The 17102-nt window shown below is 38.4% G+C and overlaps 3 protein-coding genes across 3 annotated transcripts in view; 1 reads left to right on the forward strand and 2 right to left on the reverse strand.

The window, feature by feature from the left end:
• LOC117289883 (unconventional myosin-XIX-like) overlaps nucleotides 1-3127 on the reverse strand; it is a 30760-nt gene extending 27633 nt beyond the window's left edge. The window contains exon 1 of the mRNA XM_033771071.1: nucleotides 3006-3127. Within this exon, the coding sequence (XP_033626962.1) occupies nucleotides 3006-3080 (75 nt within the window). The 5' untranslated portion in view covers nucleotides 3081-3127. The remainder of the gene's footprint in view (nucleotides 1-3005) is intronic.
• A 68-nt stretch (nucleotides 3128-3195) lies between these two features.
• On the forward strand, nucleotides 3196-4921 carry LOC117289884. Its single transcript, XM_033771073.1, has 2 exons — nucleotides 3196-3295; nucleotides 4142-4921. The coding sequence occupies exons 1-2, from the start codon at nucleotides 3201-3203 to the stop codon at nucleotides 4794-4796; spliced, it is 750 nt and encodes a 249-aa protein (XP_033626964.1). The 5' UTR covers nucleotides 3196-3200; the 3' UTR covers nucleotides 4797-4921.
• A 5587-nt stretch (nucleotides 4922-10508) lies between these two features.
• Nucleotides 10509-16920, reverse strand: LOC117289885 (transmembrane emp24 domain-containing protein 2-like). The gene is made up of 4 exons (XM_033771074.1): nucleotides 16629-16920; nucleotides 13477-13669; nucleotides 11671-11778; nucleotides 10509-10864 (listed from the first exon to the last, which is right to left on the reverse strand). The coding sequence occupies exons 1-4, from the start codon at nucleotides 16812-16814 to the stop codon at nucleotides 10740-10742; spliced, it is 612 nt and encodes a 203-aa protein (XP_033626965.1). The 5' UTR covers nucleotides 16815-16920; the 3' UTR covers nucleotides 10509-10739.
• Nucleotides 16921-17102: the final 182 nt, after the last annotated feature.

Here is a 17102-nt window from a genome sequence, read left to right on the forward strand (position 1 = left end):
TTAAATTCATATTATTATTACCAGATTACTATTACGCATACAGACAGTGGAAAAATTACACTCTAAACTTTGTGTGCGTGCATGCTGTTCATCCCGAAATAATATTCTGAAATTTAAAACTTTGCGCGTTGCACGTGAGACTGGAAGATAAATTCCTTATAACACGCGCGCTTGTGGAATACAGAAAAATATAGCGCTTCGTCCCATATCCAACTTCGGCCTTGTTGGATATTGGACGAAGAAGCGCTATATTTTTCCATATTCCCCTCGCGCTTGTGTGATAACTTATAATATTTCTATTTTAGTTAGCGGTAAAAGCCAATGTTTGCATGAATCATGATGAGTATACTGGCTGTTACCACTTTACCAGCTTGGTTGGTTGGTAGGTAGACCCTAGCCCTATATAGGACTCTTTTCTGTACACAGATACAGAGTCCTAACTATTGAGGCCCGTTTCTGGGGCGGAAAAATTTCAAAGCTTCATAACTCAAATCTTACCTGCAACCATGGCAACAAGCCACTAACTTCAACAGATTCACATTCCATGGCGGCCTACATTTTTCTGCGGTGGGTTTTGGTCCTCATATTTTCCTCAAATCCGTCATTTTCGTGAAATAATGCAGCTCCCAACGTTAACAATTTCCCGTTAGTGGTCGTTTTCTCACAGTGTTGTCCGTTGTCGTGCGTACGCATATACATTCGCGTGCAAGTTGCATGATGCAAGCTTGACGCATAAATTCTTGGTCACCGTATCTTGATTGCACAGCGTTAAAGGCTACTTTTTCCTAACAAAAAACACAATGTCCACAGATGTACATTAAACTTACACAATTTGAAGATTATGATAGTAGAAAGCTTCTCTTGAAATTTTACTTACTGAGGTGCTGTAGTTTTTGAGAAATGAATAAAAGTAATAATTTTCGTCTCAGTTTTAGCATGTAAAAACGTATTAACCAGTTATGCTATGGTTTTGGTATAATATCATAACTGGTTAAGGGGACTTTACGTGCTAAAATAGTTTTGGTCTCATGAGACCAAAATTATTTTGTGACTTGTTTTACTCATTTCTCAAAAACTACACAACCTTAGTTAGTAATATTTGAAGGGAAGCTTTCCACTATCATTATCTTCAAACCCTGTAAGTTTAATGTAAATCTGTGGACATTTTGAGAAAGTACACGTACCCGAATCCTTTTACACGCAAACGTAATTCAAGATTTGCGCGTCGTGCGATTTGCGTACACACGGCAGACTATGAGAGTACGAACACAAATTTGAATTTCTTAACGTTGGGAGCTGCATTATTTCATGAAAATGACGGATTTGTGGAGAATATATGACGATCAAAACCCACCGCAGAAAAATATATGCTGCCATGGAGTGTGAATCTGTTGAAATTAGTGGCTTGTTGCAGGTAAGATTTGAGTTATGAAGCTGTGAAAATTGTTTGCCCCAGAAATGTACCCTGATGTCCAGGATGTCACTGTACAATGTAGTACAAAACGAAAGTGTAAGGCCGCCAGGGCTAGGTATGTAGACCCAGTAATTGGGGCGTACTGCTTTTTCAAAAATGTGTCATTCTTTTTATCGACCACGATCCGATAATGAAAAAATTTCAAAAAAAAAGGAGTACAGCGCACCAGTTACTGGGTCTAGTGTAGTTGGTTGGTGTTTATGAATTTGCTGAGTTCACTTCAATTCACTTGATTGGCTGTGGGATTGAAACTCAACTGAATGACTGTTATTTATTCAAAGGAAACAAACGGATAACTTTCTGTATGGATGGCGCGCCACCACTTAATAATTCACTCATTTTTACAAAAAGGGATATCTCATTCTCATTGAATGAAATAATATTTTATTAACCTCAATGATTGAGGTCAATAAAATATATTATTTCATTAGGAAGTTCATATTGAATGAAAAAGTGGTGGCGCCATACGGAAACTTTTCCAAACAAAGTGTAGTGTAGTTGTAGTGTAAATAGTAATACAAATATATGTTTTTAAATAGGCTTAAATAAAAAAATTAACAAAGTTATTTCAATCATTCATAATATCATTATCGTCATATGATAATAATATAGTAAGATTAACAATATTCCATCATGATGATTGCAAAATTAAAGGAACACGTTGCCTTGGATCAGTCGAGTTGGTCTTTGAAAAGCATTCTGAACCATTTGTTATAAAATGCATGGGTAGAAAGATGTTGTAAAAGTAGAATACAATGATCTACTACACAAATATGCCTCGAAATTGCGTGGTTTGCTTTTTACCTCGTCGACTAACACTGTCGGCCATTAAAAATTTTGAGTTTGACTCCCATACCGTTTACTGTGTTAGTTCATGACGTAATACTAACTAATAAAAGGAAAACCGTGCAATTTTGAGTGAAACTTGTGTGGATCATTATTAGTTGCGATAACGTAACCCTCCTCCCGACGGCCGCCATGCCGGGCGGCCGTTGGGAAGAGGGTTACGCTATCGCAACTAGATCATTATGTTCTAGTAACTTTAAAACATCTCTCTAAAAGTCTAACCATGCATTTCAAAACAACGGTTTCAAACGCTCTTTATATAATTTATAATTATAAATAAAGACCAACTCGACAGATCCAATTCCAAGGCAGCATGTTCCTTTAATTATTTTATAATAATAAAATAATATTAATTATTAATATAATTTTATAAAGAAAAAGCCATACCTCCAATGATTGATGATATAGCTAGCTATCTAAGTTCAGTCAGAACATAAAAAAGAAAAAGGCATAGTTTTTTCTGTTTAATTTTTTTAAATCAACACCACCACTAACTTAAAATAGCGCCCTCTAACGGTGTTCAAACGTCATTTGTAAAGTGAACGCAGAAGTTTAGTTTTTACAGCCGTCCAACAGTCGGTTTATTTCATTATTCTGTCTAATTCCAGATAAAAACTCCCTCCATACTCCTCATGTAGAATAAAAGAACAACATAAAATCCTCTGAAAACGAAATGACAACTTACCTTTCGCCATTCTTTCTTAGAATCCAGAAATATATTTCCGATTTTTGATGTCACGGCTTTCAAGGGAGCAGCCATTTTGATTTGAGATCTTTCGAACTTGGCACATCAAACAAATTGACCAATCATTGACGCGGTATGAAGCTCCTCCCATTATTTATTGAGTTTGGAGAAAAGCTGTAGAGGGCGCTATACAAAATGTCATCGTCAATTTTGGTAGCAGACTACGGATCGTCTGATTCCGAAAATGAAGAAGAAACAACAGTTGAGAAGAATAAATTGGAGCTTAAAGAGTAAGCAGAGATTTCCCAAAATGTTTAGTTATTGTTTAGTGCAAATGTACAATTGCAGAAAATGGGAAAAATGCCAATTAAAACAAACTAAAGAAGGACTGAGTTTGTTTTTATTTTGGACGTTATTTTTGTATGACGAGAGATAGTTAACATGGATAACCGGTGTGCATGCAGAGAAACTTGCCCGGTCAAATTCAAAAGTTTGTTTGTCTGTTTGTAGGGCAAGCTTGTGTTTGGTTCAACTTTGCGCATTCACACTCACCATGGAACTCACACAGTCACCGTTGAGGCATCAATGAGTGTATGTCAGACTGAAATTGTGAATTGCCATTATGTGTATGGCCAAAGGCTAGCTGAATCCTTTTTGCTTTAGTTTATTATAGAATAGATAATAAAATCAAAAGAAGTAATCACAGTAACACTAACAGTAGGGGAACTTCGGGACGCGGTGGCACAGACTTATCAGATAGGTAAAATCCATTGTTCGTGGTAATGTGTGCGTGCACAAAATTACGTAAACAATGACATTTACCTGGACTGGTGAGCCACCAAGCTGTCGGTGTCACCTAGCGTTCCAAAATCTCCCCATCTCTGACTGATCTTATGAAAGTCTTTCAAGACAGTCATGGTAATTGTTTTTTCTGAGTAGAAATATTAAATGCCTTGCATTGAAATTAAATTAATGATTTGCAATGAGGTAATCATCTGAAAGTCAAAGATTCAATTTCAGTGTAATAGTCCAAACATAGATGAATTCCAGCACAAAGATAGATCAAGCTTTATAGCGTCTGATAGTGATATTTGATACTTCAATTTAAAGCATTATTGATTATTTTTCTCATGTAGAGTTTCGTCAGGAGTGAATCTTCTCGCAAGCACTGAAGAAAAATCTGACAGTGATGCAGATGATGATGTTGCCAGTAGGACACAAGATGGAGCCCTCTCCAAGCGTGGAACAAAATCTAACCATCAAAAGGAGCCCGAGAAGTTACCCCTACCCAGTGTCATTGGACTTCTTCCAGACCCATCAGCACCAAGTACACTAGCCCCCTCTTCCATCTTTGCCAATCCCTTTCAAGAGGCAGAACAGCACAAGTTGTCCATCTTGGAGCAGCACGTGAAGCTCACCTCTGCACAGACGAAGGAAGCCGAGCTCGGCGGTAAGAAGAAAATCTGCTGGAAGTTCCGCAACGGCAGATGCCGCTTCGGACACAAATGTAAGTTTGCACATGATAGTGACGTCCCATCGACAATCACAACAAGCAGTCATCAGGAGTCGTCGCACTTGGTGCCAGCAGCTGGTAATGAGAGAACTAGTTTTAGGGAAGAGAGCATTCCTCATGAGGGGTGGTCAGCGCAAGGGGATGGTGAGGATGGGGAAGAGGAAGTGCAGAAGAGAAAGCGCCGACCGGGCCTCAGCCAAACGCTCATCCCCTCCAAGAAAGTGATGACAGCCTACAATAGACAGAACATGCAAGAGAACCCATGGACACAGCGTTGATAAATGTGGCATAGATTTGAATCCCAAGTCAATTATTTAGGAATTAATGGAATGGGTGGTGTACCTGTAGTGTCTGAAGCCCTCGCCTCTCACTAATGTAATGTGGCCCTGGCTCGATTCCCAGCTTTTACATGTCACCGCTGTTCAGAGCTCTACATCGAGTGCCAATTAGTTTTGCGCATGCGCGAGATTTTCAGAAAGTCCAACATGAGATGAATTATTCATAGCAGTGACCCCATCGCTGTTTTGTGCATGTTTCTATGACTTTAACAGCGAGACCGAATGACGTCAACGATGAGTTTTGTTAGACTGTTGTGAGTAAAATTGAATTTCCCTGATATTAAAACAATGTTTGTTGTAGAGGAAAATTATTATTTTATCAAATTATTCCGTTTATATAGCAGCAAACCCTCTCTGGAATTATCAAAATCAGTGGGATTCCACCGACGTTTTTCTGACGCGGCCTACATGTTTCACATACAAACTTAACAAACGCATACACTGCACAATGTTTATACAATGTGCACACGTCACAAAAAGCGCAATTGCCCAATGCTTGTGTACATTACCCTTGATAAAAATTCTTCACCAGAACGTCGTCATGTGTTACAAAAATAAACAGGGAATTGTTTTCAAAGGGTTTGCTTTCTCAATTTTGAGTGGAAAACATCAGTTGTTATATATTTCTTACGTGTGAGGTCTATTTCTCAACAAGAAAATTCACATTACGTAGATTTTGAAGGATCAATTCGACTCAAAATCCGACCATCGCAACTAACTTCATTGCATATTCATGTTTAGTCTTCCATCAATCGCGATGACCCCAGATCGTTTTCAACGGTTGAAAGGCTATGTTTTGTTTACGATTTTGACTCAAGAGGGCGCTCGTCAACAATTTCCCACATGCGCAAAACTAACTGTCTGCGAGTAAGCAGCGGTGATGTATTATGTAAAAAAAAGCTATGCATTGGTTCCCAGTTTTTTTGTCTAGGCCCTCTGGTTTTCCATCCTCCAGAAAAATCAAACACTTTCGATCTCTGGCTGTGTTCATATATGGATTGATGTGGCATGCCTTCTTTTTGAATGTGTTGTACCCGCGTCCTTTGTTTTAAATTTATTTTACAGATTTGAACCAAGAAAAATACTTTTTCAAAACAAAAACATACAAAAACTTGCGCATATAAATGCCATGTAAAATTGTGTGAGCAATTCATGAGCATGGCTAATGGACGTGAATTAATGCTGGGTTCTTGACAGTAGTTCAATTAACAACCACTTATCATTGGCAAAACTTGTTGACGTAAACGAAAGATTTTATACAATTATTGTAGCACTATTTAAACATTTAGAGTAAAATTTGCCAAAATCCAGACCAAGCATTGTTAACATTCTGTGCCTTCATAAAAAAGGTTCAATTAAATATAGACAATGTGACCTGTGACATCACATGTTTACAAAAGAGCCACAAGAGCCTGGACTTCCTGCAGGCACGTTTTGTACACAGCCTAATGGAAGAAAACATAAAATATTATATTTTATGTAGATTATACTGTCGAATTCCTATCAACTTTTGATATGATGAAAGGGTGCACATCTCAAGACTTGTTCAGCTTTTACTTTCATACCTCTTGGATTTATGTGGAAATTATGACACAAAATGTCAACTTCCCCATAGGACTAGTGCAGTATCTTGCCTGCCAGAATACTCAAAGAATGCACAAGGTTACACTTATTGTAAACAAAGCTCACATGGTCTATAGACAGAATGCTTTTGTAGGAGGCGGCACTAGGCTATTCTTAAATATTAAACCTTTGGGATCAAAACTTTTAATCCAGAAATGATTTCAGATTTCTTAAATGAAATACTGTGTACTAGGAGGCAGCAGTACTAGGCAGGAGCTAAGAAATTAAGGAAAAGTGTTTGCCCTCTCTCTTCAAATTGTAGCTGGTTTGTTTCCACAATCTACACTTTGGGTACAGAAAAAAAATACATTCATTAATCTGTACACTGGAACCATAGACTGCCACAAAGTATTATACCCTTTACATAGGCTAGCATTGGATTCATGGGTTTCTTGTTTGAGTCAATCAATCGAGGACATTTATAAAGCGCCAAAATCAACCAAAATTGTTCAAAGGCGCTCACAAGACAGTTGGATGAAATTAATTATGATACACTTGTTGGAAAGTAAGGATTGCTTTTGAGAAGTTTCTTGAAAAGTTTCTTGAAAATGACTTTTGGAAACCACGTGGCTTGTGTACTGTGGTCTTTACATTCTCCTGTGGAATTTTGTGGCTAGTGCCAGTTGGGCAGGAGCAAACTGATAGTAATGAGCCCTTGTTTCACTGCTGTTTTCCCTGGGGTTGCTGCCTTTTTTTTTTGCTATGATCTCTTTACTCCAGGGGTAGGTTTCACAAAGAGTTAGTCTGTAAGACTAGTCTTTTTCCTCCTACACTAAGGACTAGCCTTAAGTATTTAATATCTCCTACATGTAGGACTAGTCAATCCCAACCTTACTCTTTGTGAAATCAACCCCTGGTCTGCCCGACAAATGGGCATACCCCGGGGAATAGCCACCCCTTCTCCGGAGTAGGCCTTTATCACGCTGTCACCATCTAGGTCATGTTCCCTGTTTCCAACAACAGTAATAAATGCTAACATTTCATTGCGCATGGCACCAGACTAATATTTTGTCCAGCCTCAGTTTGGTTACAATGAGTTGGATTGGAGTAAAATCAAGATGCCCACGCCATTTTTAAGGTAAATTCTTGAAATTTGCAGCCGAACAGTGTGAGTATTCTGGGTTATCTGTGGGGTAAACACAGTTTCAGGACCTCATACTCCCCAGGGCTGTTGGTGAAAAGGGCCACACGGTTAAACCAACAGCTAACACAGACGTTACAAACAAGTTGTGTAGTCTTTTGGTTGGTAATATCTGATGTAAAATCGCCAACATTTATTTTGTCAACAACTGCTTAAATACAATGTTACAACTATGAAACAATGTGAAAATGTAAAGTTATTTTGCAGTTTTAAACAGAGTGTTTCTGTTACAAACTTTAGTGCAAATTCTGTTGTCTTTCTTCAAGTTTGTACATTTAAATTTAGTGGCAAACATTGCAGTTCTTAATTTTACATGTTCATAATTATGATGAAAAGGAAGTAAAATTGTAGTTGTATTCGTGCAAATAACAAAACTCTCCACACAAATTTCACCAAAGTAAACAGACACAAAACATGAAGAGTTTAGAACGCAAACAGAAAAATTGAACAATTTACATCAGTACTACAGAGCTTGCAACCTATTGTAATCCATGTTACAATTATACCCACACTCCAACATACACTAAGGTGCCTTGTGCAAGGTAGCAGACTGGCCACTCAGAACATGACAACATGCCTGTTTTTGTAGGGTGGAGTAATTATACACGAAACTGAATGTCATAATGCAGGTGTATCTCAGTATAGTCTTTCCATAGCCTACATTGTATCTAAACCATAGATCTAAACTGAAGCTGTGAGGTTAAGTAGTCTGGTTCCTTGCTATGACATGAGACTTGGAACTACAGATACAGGTGGTCTGACTGCTTGATTTAGGGAACCAGACAACAAAACTGCATCAAGAGAGGAGGGTTGGCCCTCTTAAATATTTGTTCCTAATCCAACAGTGATACATTATACAATAACACTTTATTTCTTAGGACTAAATATACATGTACTTTTAGAAAATTGACGTTTAACATCATCTTTTTCCTCTCTTTCAAAACACTGTCACAAAATTGTCTTTTAAAAACATTTTGGATGATCTGTTTTAGTCTACTATTTACAATCAATAACATCAACTAGAAAAAAGGGTCAAAACAGAAAACCATCCAAAAGACAAGACTGAAACAGTAAACATCAGAAGACAAAAATCGACATAAGTTTGGAAAAGCCCCAAAGGCATGAAAGGAATTTAAACAAATCTCAAGAAAGATAAAATTTTATTTAGGGAAGTATCTAATAAGAAAGAAGAGAAAACATATAACAGTGTAAAGAAAATGTGAAAATCTGTGATGACATTGCTAGATAAACAGAAATATTGAACACCGGTTTATTCTGCTTTGAATAAACTATCCACCCTTCTACTCAACCACAACAAAAATTTTCATAAAAATGCATTTCTACTTTGCCACAGAAAAGTTGTAAGTGTCAATCTCTTTGAGCCTGGGATTTCATCCTGTAGCGTTCCTACTCTTGGAATTGACTTAAATTTGTGCATTACTCAACCATTTAAAACATTCACTTGCACGGGGTGTGAAGAAATGTACAGAGACACTTGTGCACAAAACTAACTGTACTGTGTGGATGCCATTATAGTAACTATATAGTCTTATATAGTGCACCTATCTACATTCACATCAAGGCTCTTGAACAAACAGACATAATTTTAGACAGGTTTTTAAATTTTTAAATTATGAGACTGATTTTTGTAGCACCTTATTGGGTTAATTACAATGTGCTTGAACAGTTGTTGGGCGTCGTTGTGATGGGGGTTATTGGGCACCAAAGGCGAAGGCCAAGAGTGCAATATGCCCCAAAGGGTGTACACAACCCATGTATCTCAGAACATGCAACAATTTGTTTTGTTATACCATGGTAATAGGTTCCTCTTCTTTCAGTCTTTGGAGGCAATCTGTCACCTTCCGACACTATTTCAATGAAATTACAATTTGTTTTATATAATGGGTTTATTCTGTGTTTTAAACAATGCAACAATTGTGACACCAGCTGTTACTACATACATTTGCATGTAAAGGGAAACTTAATGTTTCGAGTGTGGACATATAATAAATGGAGTGTTTCAGCACTGAACTAGCCAGCTGGATCACTTGCAGAGAATTTTCACTGGTCCTCATGCATGTTTTAACTAGCATTTGGCCACCAGACCACATGGGGGAACACTGACGACCTAAGGGTATTGACCTCTTAAGCCTACCAGTATGTGCAACGCCAGGCCAGTATTGTTGAAATATTTGAGTACAGAATCCACTAAAATCGAGCAACTGCAGTAACTGCCCAAGTTTGATAAAAAACACTTGTTTAATACACTTCAAAAACTTGTTATCATACTGCCTCCATCTTTAATTCTCATGTTCCCAAAATTCAGGCCTGGATCAACATGGAGGCCACGACCTTCGTTGCATTGGTCTTGACCTTGCTATTAAAATGTCCACAAACTTTCAGATTTTCCAATGGAAGTGCCTTTTTGCAAAATGAAATAACCGTCTCAAAGATGAAATTCCAGGCCTGCTAACTTTCAATGAATTAAAGAGGGACCAGAACTTTCAGTCTCGGTTGATTTGCATTCATGTGAATGGAATACAAACAGATGGCTGCAGTTGACATGCGCGAATACTGTCCACCATATTGGGAGTCAAAAAATAGACCATGTGAACTTGTTTACACTAAGTGTGACCATGTACATTCTGTCAGTATTCTGGCAGGCACAATACTAGACAGGTCCTATGGGAAAGTTTACATTTTGTGTCATAATTTCCACACAAATCAAAGAATTATGAAAGTAAAAGCTCGACAAGTTTTGAGATGTACCCCCTTTCATCATATCAAAAGTTGATAAGAATTAGACAGTGCAATCTCCATAAAATATAAGATTTTATGTTTTCTTCCATTAGGCTGTGTACAAATCCTGCCTGCAGGAAATCCAGGCTCTGTGGCTCTTTTGTAAACGTGATGTCACGGGTCACATCGTCTATACACAAAAGATTTGACTCCCAAAATGGCAGACGTGCGTTTTGCAGAGACGGGTGCCGCATCGTGTCTATGTTTTTACATTGTTGGTCTGGAACCCACACTGGAAGGTTGGCTCTTGTTGTGCAACATTACTGCTTCACTATGTACTTATAACTGTTCTGTGGCAAGAGGACTAAAATCAACAGCAACTAGACGACTCTTCTGACTTCGAAGAAGCGTTTAAGGTAGTAGACTTGTCCAAGTGTCATCGCAACCAGCACTAAACTTTCAAAGAATGACCATAAGACTACCCTGGAGTTTGTGTTGTCATTAACTGGAGAGAGAACGAATGTAAAGATACAAAAATTAGCAAGTCATGATGAAGCCAGGATCAGTGGTTGGAGTGTTAGAGTTTTTATTTTTAAACAAGAACAATGCAAAGAAAAATGAAAGATAGAAAACTGGTAACAGCTTTGTTCTCCCCTTGGTCAAACCCTGTAAGGTCTCAAATCTGTGTGACAAATTAGAGGAGACTCGTCTTGAATCAACCCTTTACGAATGTGGAAATTCCTGAAAAATTACTTGTATGCCTGGGTGAGCGGCCTGGGTTCCCCCCTTAGACCCCGAAGCCCAGATGTTACAATTCAGAAGGTTTACAGACTCTGTAACACTAGAAATACAGAACTACAGGTGAGGACACAATGTGGACTATTTCTTTCTCCGCCCCCTTGGTGACTGCTTTACTTCTTTAAAAAAGGATTTTAAGGCTCAAGGAGATTTTGAAAAATCCTGAAATCAGGGGAGCGTCAAGAGAAATCACAGGCCTGCCTCTACCGCAATACATGTTATGTATTTTCACTTTACAGGCCTGATACTTCATAGAGGCAACAACTTAGGTGATTGCCTCCAAACATTTCAAGGGTCACCAAGGCAATGAACAGGGCACCTGGTCATTGCCTTGGTGACCCTTGAAATGTTACAGTAGAAATTTACAATTTCCTCATAGGGTGCCCTTTACCAAGGAGAAAATGCCCTGTTGCCCTTGCACTTTAGCGAAGCATACAGACCTACATGCACTCTTCAGAATGCAACACTGTGCAACAACAGAAAGATGAAATCCTATCCAAACAAAATACTCACTTGATCTATGCACTCGTTCCCTGACCTCCATGTATTCTTGCTCGTGCTTGACGGCCGTTAGCCCGGTGGCAAGTTGGTTAATCATATCCTCTAATTTGTTATGATGCTCTGGAAAACAGGAAAAAAAGGGAGAGATTGTCAATAAATATTTTTAATTTTAAGCAATCCAATGGTTTCTCAAGCCTGGTGCTTCTATAATAGCCAACAACCCAGCAAAGAATATTTCACTTGACATGATTGTCACCTGCAAACTAGAAAATTAGTTCAAGCTTTTTGCTACAAGGGCCCAATGTCATAAAGCCTGTTGGCACAGAAACTTGCTAAGCACAGTAAAGTATTGCTACACAGAGACAGGTCACCAGCCAAAACAACATTAAGATTACATTGCTGTGACTGGTGCCCCACTCAATTTTTGCATAGCAATGAAATTTGTCAAGCAGTATAATTGCTGAAAAAAAGGCAACAAAAGGACCTTAAACTTGGATCAAACTTTGGAAGGTATGCAGGGCTAAGCTTGGGCGATATCATGATATTATCGAAAATCGCGATATTATTTTGGAAACGATTTCGATATCGGATGGATTTGGTTTTAATCGAAATATCGCGATAATCGCGATATCGATTAAATATCGTGATGTATTTGCTAGCTGAGACATCTTGCACCCCATAGGTTTGGAGTAAAACCAGAAGAATAGGTCATTAGAACACCTCTCTTATGCTATGACTGTCTCTTCTACAACTTTCACTTGGAGTTTGAAGACTGATGATGTCAAATTTAATTAATCGCGATTGTATCGAATATCGCGATATATTGTCAGCGATATATCGTGAATAAAATAAATCGATATCGCCCAAGCTTATGCAGGGCTTGAGAAAAATCAACAGGAAAATGTAGCTCAACAAATTTACAGGACCAGACGTTTTAACAGAAGGCCAGAATCGAAATTGAAAAAGAAAATCCTGACAACATGTAATTAAAAGTTAAAACTTGAACTGTGTGTGAGAGAAGATTGATAAAGTCATACTTAATAGTTAGGGGACATTCATAATAGTCAATGTTAGAAAAATTCAATATTTTTTTGAAACTGTGGGTGGGGGGGGGAACAACAACACATTTTTGGACGATCTCGGCCCCTAATTTCTGCCCTTGATAATCTTTTTTTCATCAACATTTTATGAGAGAGCATATAATTATATTGTAAAGTAAATCAATATTTGAAAAAACATACAGTACAAAGTCAAAGTTCTCCAGAAACAGTACTGTCAGTGCTAAAAAAAAAGGCAGACACAAAAAGGTCTGAATTCAAATGAAAGTCTGAAATTTGTCATCACTGCTCTCTTATCAGAATTACCTCCTGGTTTGACTCCTGGTTTGATGTTTTTTTATGGCATAACCAGGCTTTGAATCTCTTCTTTTGAAAAGGACACTTCCACTGGAAAATCTTAAAGTCTATGGGAAACCTTTGAAGGGGCAACAAGGCCAAGACCAGGGCTCAATTTCAGAGCTGCTTAAGCGCAAAATTGTGCTTAAGCAAAAAAATCCTTGCTTAGTAAAATCAGATTACTGGCCAAGACTCCACACAATTGTTATGCTAAGTAAACAACCGCTAAATACCAGTCACAAGCAATGTATATGGCATGAAATTTTGGCCAGTAACATTTTTATTTGTAAAATAAGCACGCTATTTTCGTGCTTAAAGCAAAAAATTGCTTAAGCAGCTCTATGAAATTGGTCCCAGGGCATGGTCTCTGTGACCTCCGTAAAACTCCAGGCCAGTATAACAAATGCAATGGGTTACTGTTTACCCTCTGTATCCATTGACGTGTCTTTAGGTGAATCCCCAACATCGATGGAAAACATGACAACCTTCGGTGTCATGGTCGACATCTTGTTGCTGAAGCAGTAGCGGTACTGTCCGTCCATGTGTGCTGGGAAGGTGTACTTGCCGTTGGATTCTCTCTCGCCAGCGTAGATGACTTTGTTATCAGGCCCTGTAATCTGTGGAGCATTGAAACAAAATTATAAATCAATTATTGGTCGAGTAAGATAGTTGTCAGTTAAAATTGTCCAACTGTAAACCAAAGCATTTACAAGGTGAAAATACGTACAAGTTTAGTTGACTACCACAGCAACTGCATCACATGTGTGTCAAGCAACAACATTTGCTGCATGGTTTGAATGGTTTTCTTTTAATAGAATATCTTTGCCAAAGTTATTATCCTATTTTTTACACAGTTGCGCGCATTTAGTTTTACAGAATGCAAAATCTGTACGCAACTTATGTGCGTAACTTTTCACAATCTGCAGATTTGGCATAGCCAAAACCGCTGACACATACATCATGTACATCTGTGTACCTGTCCCGTCTAGCATGTCTAGTGTAGACCATAAGCAGGTTGGGAGGATGGTCATGATAATAGGAGGGTTACGAACATTGTAAATACCGTCAATCTGTCTCTGCTGGCTACAACTTCAAGTACAATACAATAAAACTTATGTAATAATAATAATGGGGGTGAGACACGACACTGAATTTTTGTTGTAACCCTTCTCTTCGGTTCAGATCTGCAACAATAAGGCTTATCGCAAATAGCAAAATCGAAAAATATCTAGAGAGGGCGCTGTTGACCCAAATGGAGATATAGGTCATGCGATGATGCGTGTGTGCACGTCGTGCATGAAAACATCGCGATTGTCGCCAAATGCCCCTAAGCTTGGGCGATATCGATTTATTTTATTCACGATATATCGCCAACAATATATCGCGATATTCGATATAATCGCGATTAATTAAGTTGTAGAAGAGACAGTTGTAGCATAAGAGAGGTGTTGTACAGACCTATTCTTCTGGTTTTACTCCAAACCAATGGGGTGTAAAACTAGGGGCCATTACGTACATGCGTTTAAGATGTTAACGTCGGCGCATGACAGACTGCTCTATTGTTTGCATGACTAATAAGTTCCCGCTAGCGCTACTTGCACACACGTGGTGGTGCAGCACACACGTGGTGGTGCAGTGAGCATGCAGTGACCCTGACGTTCTGCAGACGCACTGTAGTTTTCGGTAGTCTGTGTGAGACCGCCTAATCCCCGCTTTGATGTTTTTTCCCCCCTGAAACAACCCGGCCGGTCCAATCTACAAAGGAATCTTGCGGCTGCGTCACAGACTGAGAGTGAGGAGGGAGGCCAATATTCAGTACATGTAGGTCTTTACTTTTATTTGACGGCGCAGTGTGGCAGCGCTTATCAATTGAATACATTTACCAACAGATCGGTAAATGTATTCAATTGATTAGCGCTGCCGTCATAAAAGTAAAGGCTTACATAATTTAGTAATGTTTGGTAATTCAATGACGCACCATTGGCAGTTGATTTCTTTTTTCAAATAAAACTTTCTTTTTGAACGGGTAAACTTTCTGGTACTCATAAATTATTACCTTTTTAATGAAAAAAATAAACAACCAACGTTAACAGGACTGATCTTTGCCTCAGCCTCTTAAAAACAAAATAACAAAATAATAAGCACCATTACACTTTAACTTTAGTTGAATGAAACTATAGGCTATATCAAGTCAAGTTTATTTCAGCATTAGTGACAACAAGAAGATAACATCAAGAATAAACAAAATGGAAGGAAAGGAACAAGGCACCTCCGTTAATTTTTTTTTTAACACAACAACAAATTAAGGTAAGCAGTTTTGTAAGAGTTTACCGAGTTAAATTTGAAACCACTGAAAAATAATTTGTTAGGGTAAGTATATTTGCAGTCAGTTATTTTGGATCAGCAAGTTTTACTGAGAAGAATGAATGAATAAAGATCTGCTTTTTTAATTATTTCCAAACTGAGTTGACCATCACTCTTCTCTATAGTGCCTAACCAAATAAACTACCAAGTTTAATAGCCGATTTACACCTCGGATGGGGCAGACAGCGGCCCTGAGCCGCACACTCAAAGGGAGTGTAATGTAATACAATAGTGATACTAAATGTAGTTTTCGGTAGTCTGTGTAAGACCGCCTAATCTCCGCTTTGATTGGTTTTTTTTCCCCGAAGAAACCCGGTCGGTCCAATCTACAAAGGAATCTTGCGGTTGCATCTGAGACCGTCACAGACCGCAGGTGACTAGCAGCTCTTTAGTGATGATGTAAGATTATCTCCACTATGAGATTTATTGTCGCAAGACGTCTCGGCTAGGAAATACATCGCGATACTTAGTCGATATCGTGATTTACCGATATTTCGATTAATACAAAATCGATCCGATATCAATATCGTTTCCAAATTAGTATCGCGATATTCGATAATATCGTGGTATCGCCCAAGCTTAAATGCCCCCTCTGCCTACCCATAAAAAAGGCATAATATAACACATTGCAGTTCTGAATTGCCATAAACCTTGTGCAGCAATACCGTTCGTTGTGTCGGGAGAATAAGGTTTATCGTGAATAGCAAAATATCAAGAGAGGGCGCTGTTGAACCACACAAAGGTATAGGGGTTGCGTGCGCTAGTCGTAGAAACTGCATAGAAACCACCCCAAATTCCTTCCCTTCCCACAACGCATTGCGGTTCTGAATCGCGATAAACCACTTATGGTACAGGGACTGCTCAGGGCGACAACAGTCAGACAGCAGACGAAGCAAGCTTTGTTCTGTTGGTTTTGAACGATTAATAAATATAGACCTTATGCACATGACGTCATTTCAGTACGGCGCCCCCGCATTGAGGTCAAAAGGAGATTGTTCATTGGTCAATCTATGTGCGTTTCGATTGTTTCGTCACCGTTTGACCTCAAAGATGGCGGCTGGATGAAGTCAATGCATAAGGTCTATTATTATTAATAATACAAATACAAATCCACATAAATTGTATACCAGAATAGAACAACCAGGATGAGACCGTAATTCTTAAAAATAAAAAAATCCTTGATTTATTGATTGTCATGATTGTGTTGCCTACCTTCACATCAATATCGAGAAAACCGCCCTCAGCGACCTCAAAAGTGAGGGCCATTTTTGTTCCGGATGTCACTTTATCGTGAAAACATTCTTCTGCATGGGCATCAATGGCCACAAAGTACCCATGTATCGACGTCAAACAAGAAAGGATACAAACTCCTAGGAGAATATACTGCCCGTCTCCCATTTTCAACTCTTTTTCCGGAACAACCTGCAAGCGAGCGAGTTTTCTTAGAAAAGTTGCTAGTTTCGTACACAAACCATACGTTTACGCACAAACCGCTGCATGCCACGTCGACCTAAACTGCGCATGCGCTAGTTGCAACTGATTGCACTTTTCTTTGTTTTAAATGTTCAATACATAATTAAAATCAACAAAATTATATTAATTCATAAAAGTATTTTTGAAAAGAGTCATTCAGGATTTTTAGAATTTAAAACAGTGTAAATTTCAGAAGAAATATAAAGTAATTTG

The sequence above is a fragment of the Asterias rubens genome, chromosome 5, assembly GCF_902459465.1.
Source record: "Asterias rubens chromosome 5, eAstRub1.3, whole genome shotgun sequence".
In the NCBI taxonomy this organism is placed as follows: domain Eukaryota; kingdom Metazoa; phylum Echinodermata; class Asteroidea; order Forcipulatida; family Asteriidae; genus Asterias; species Asterias rubens.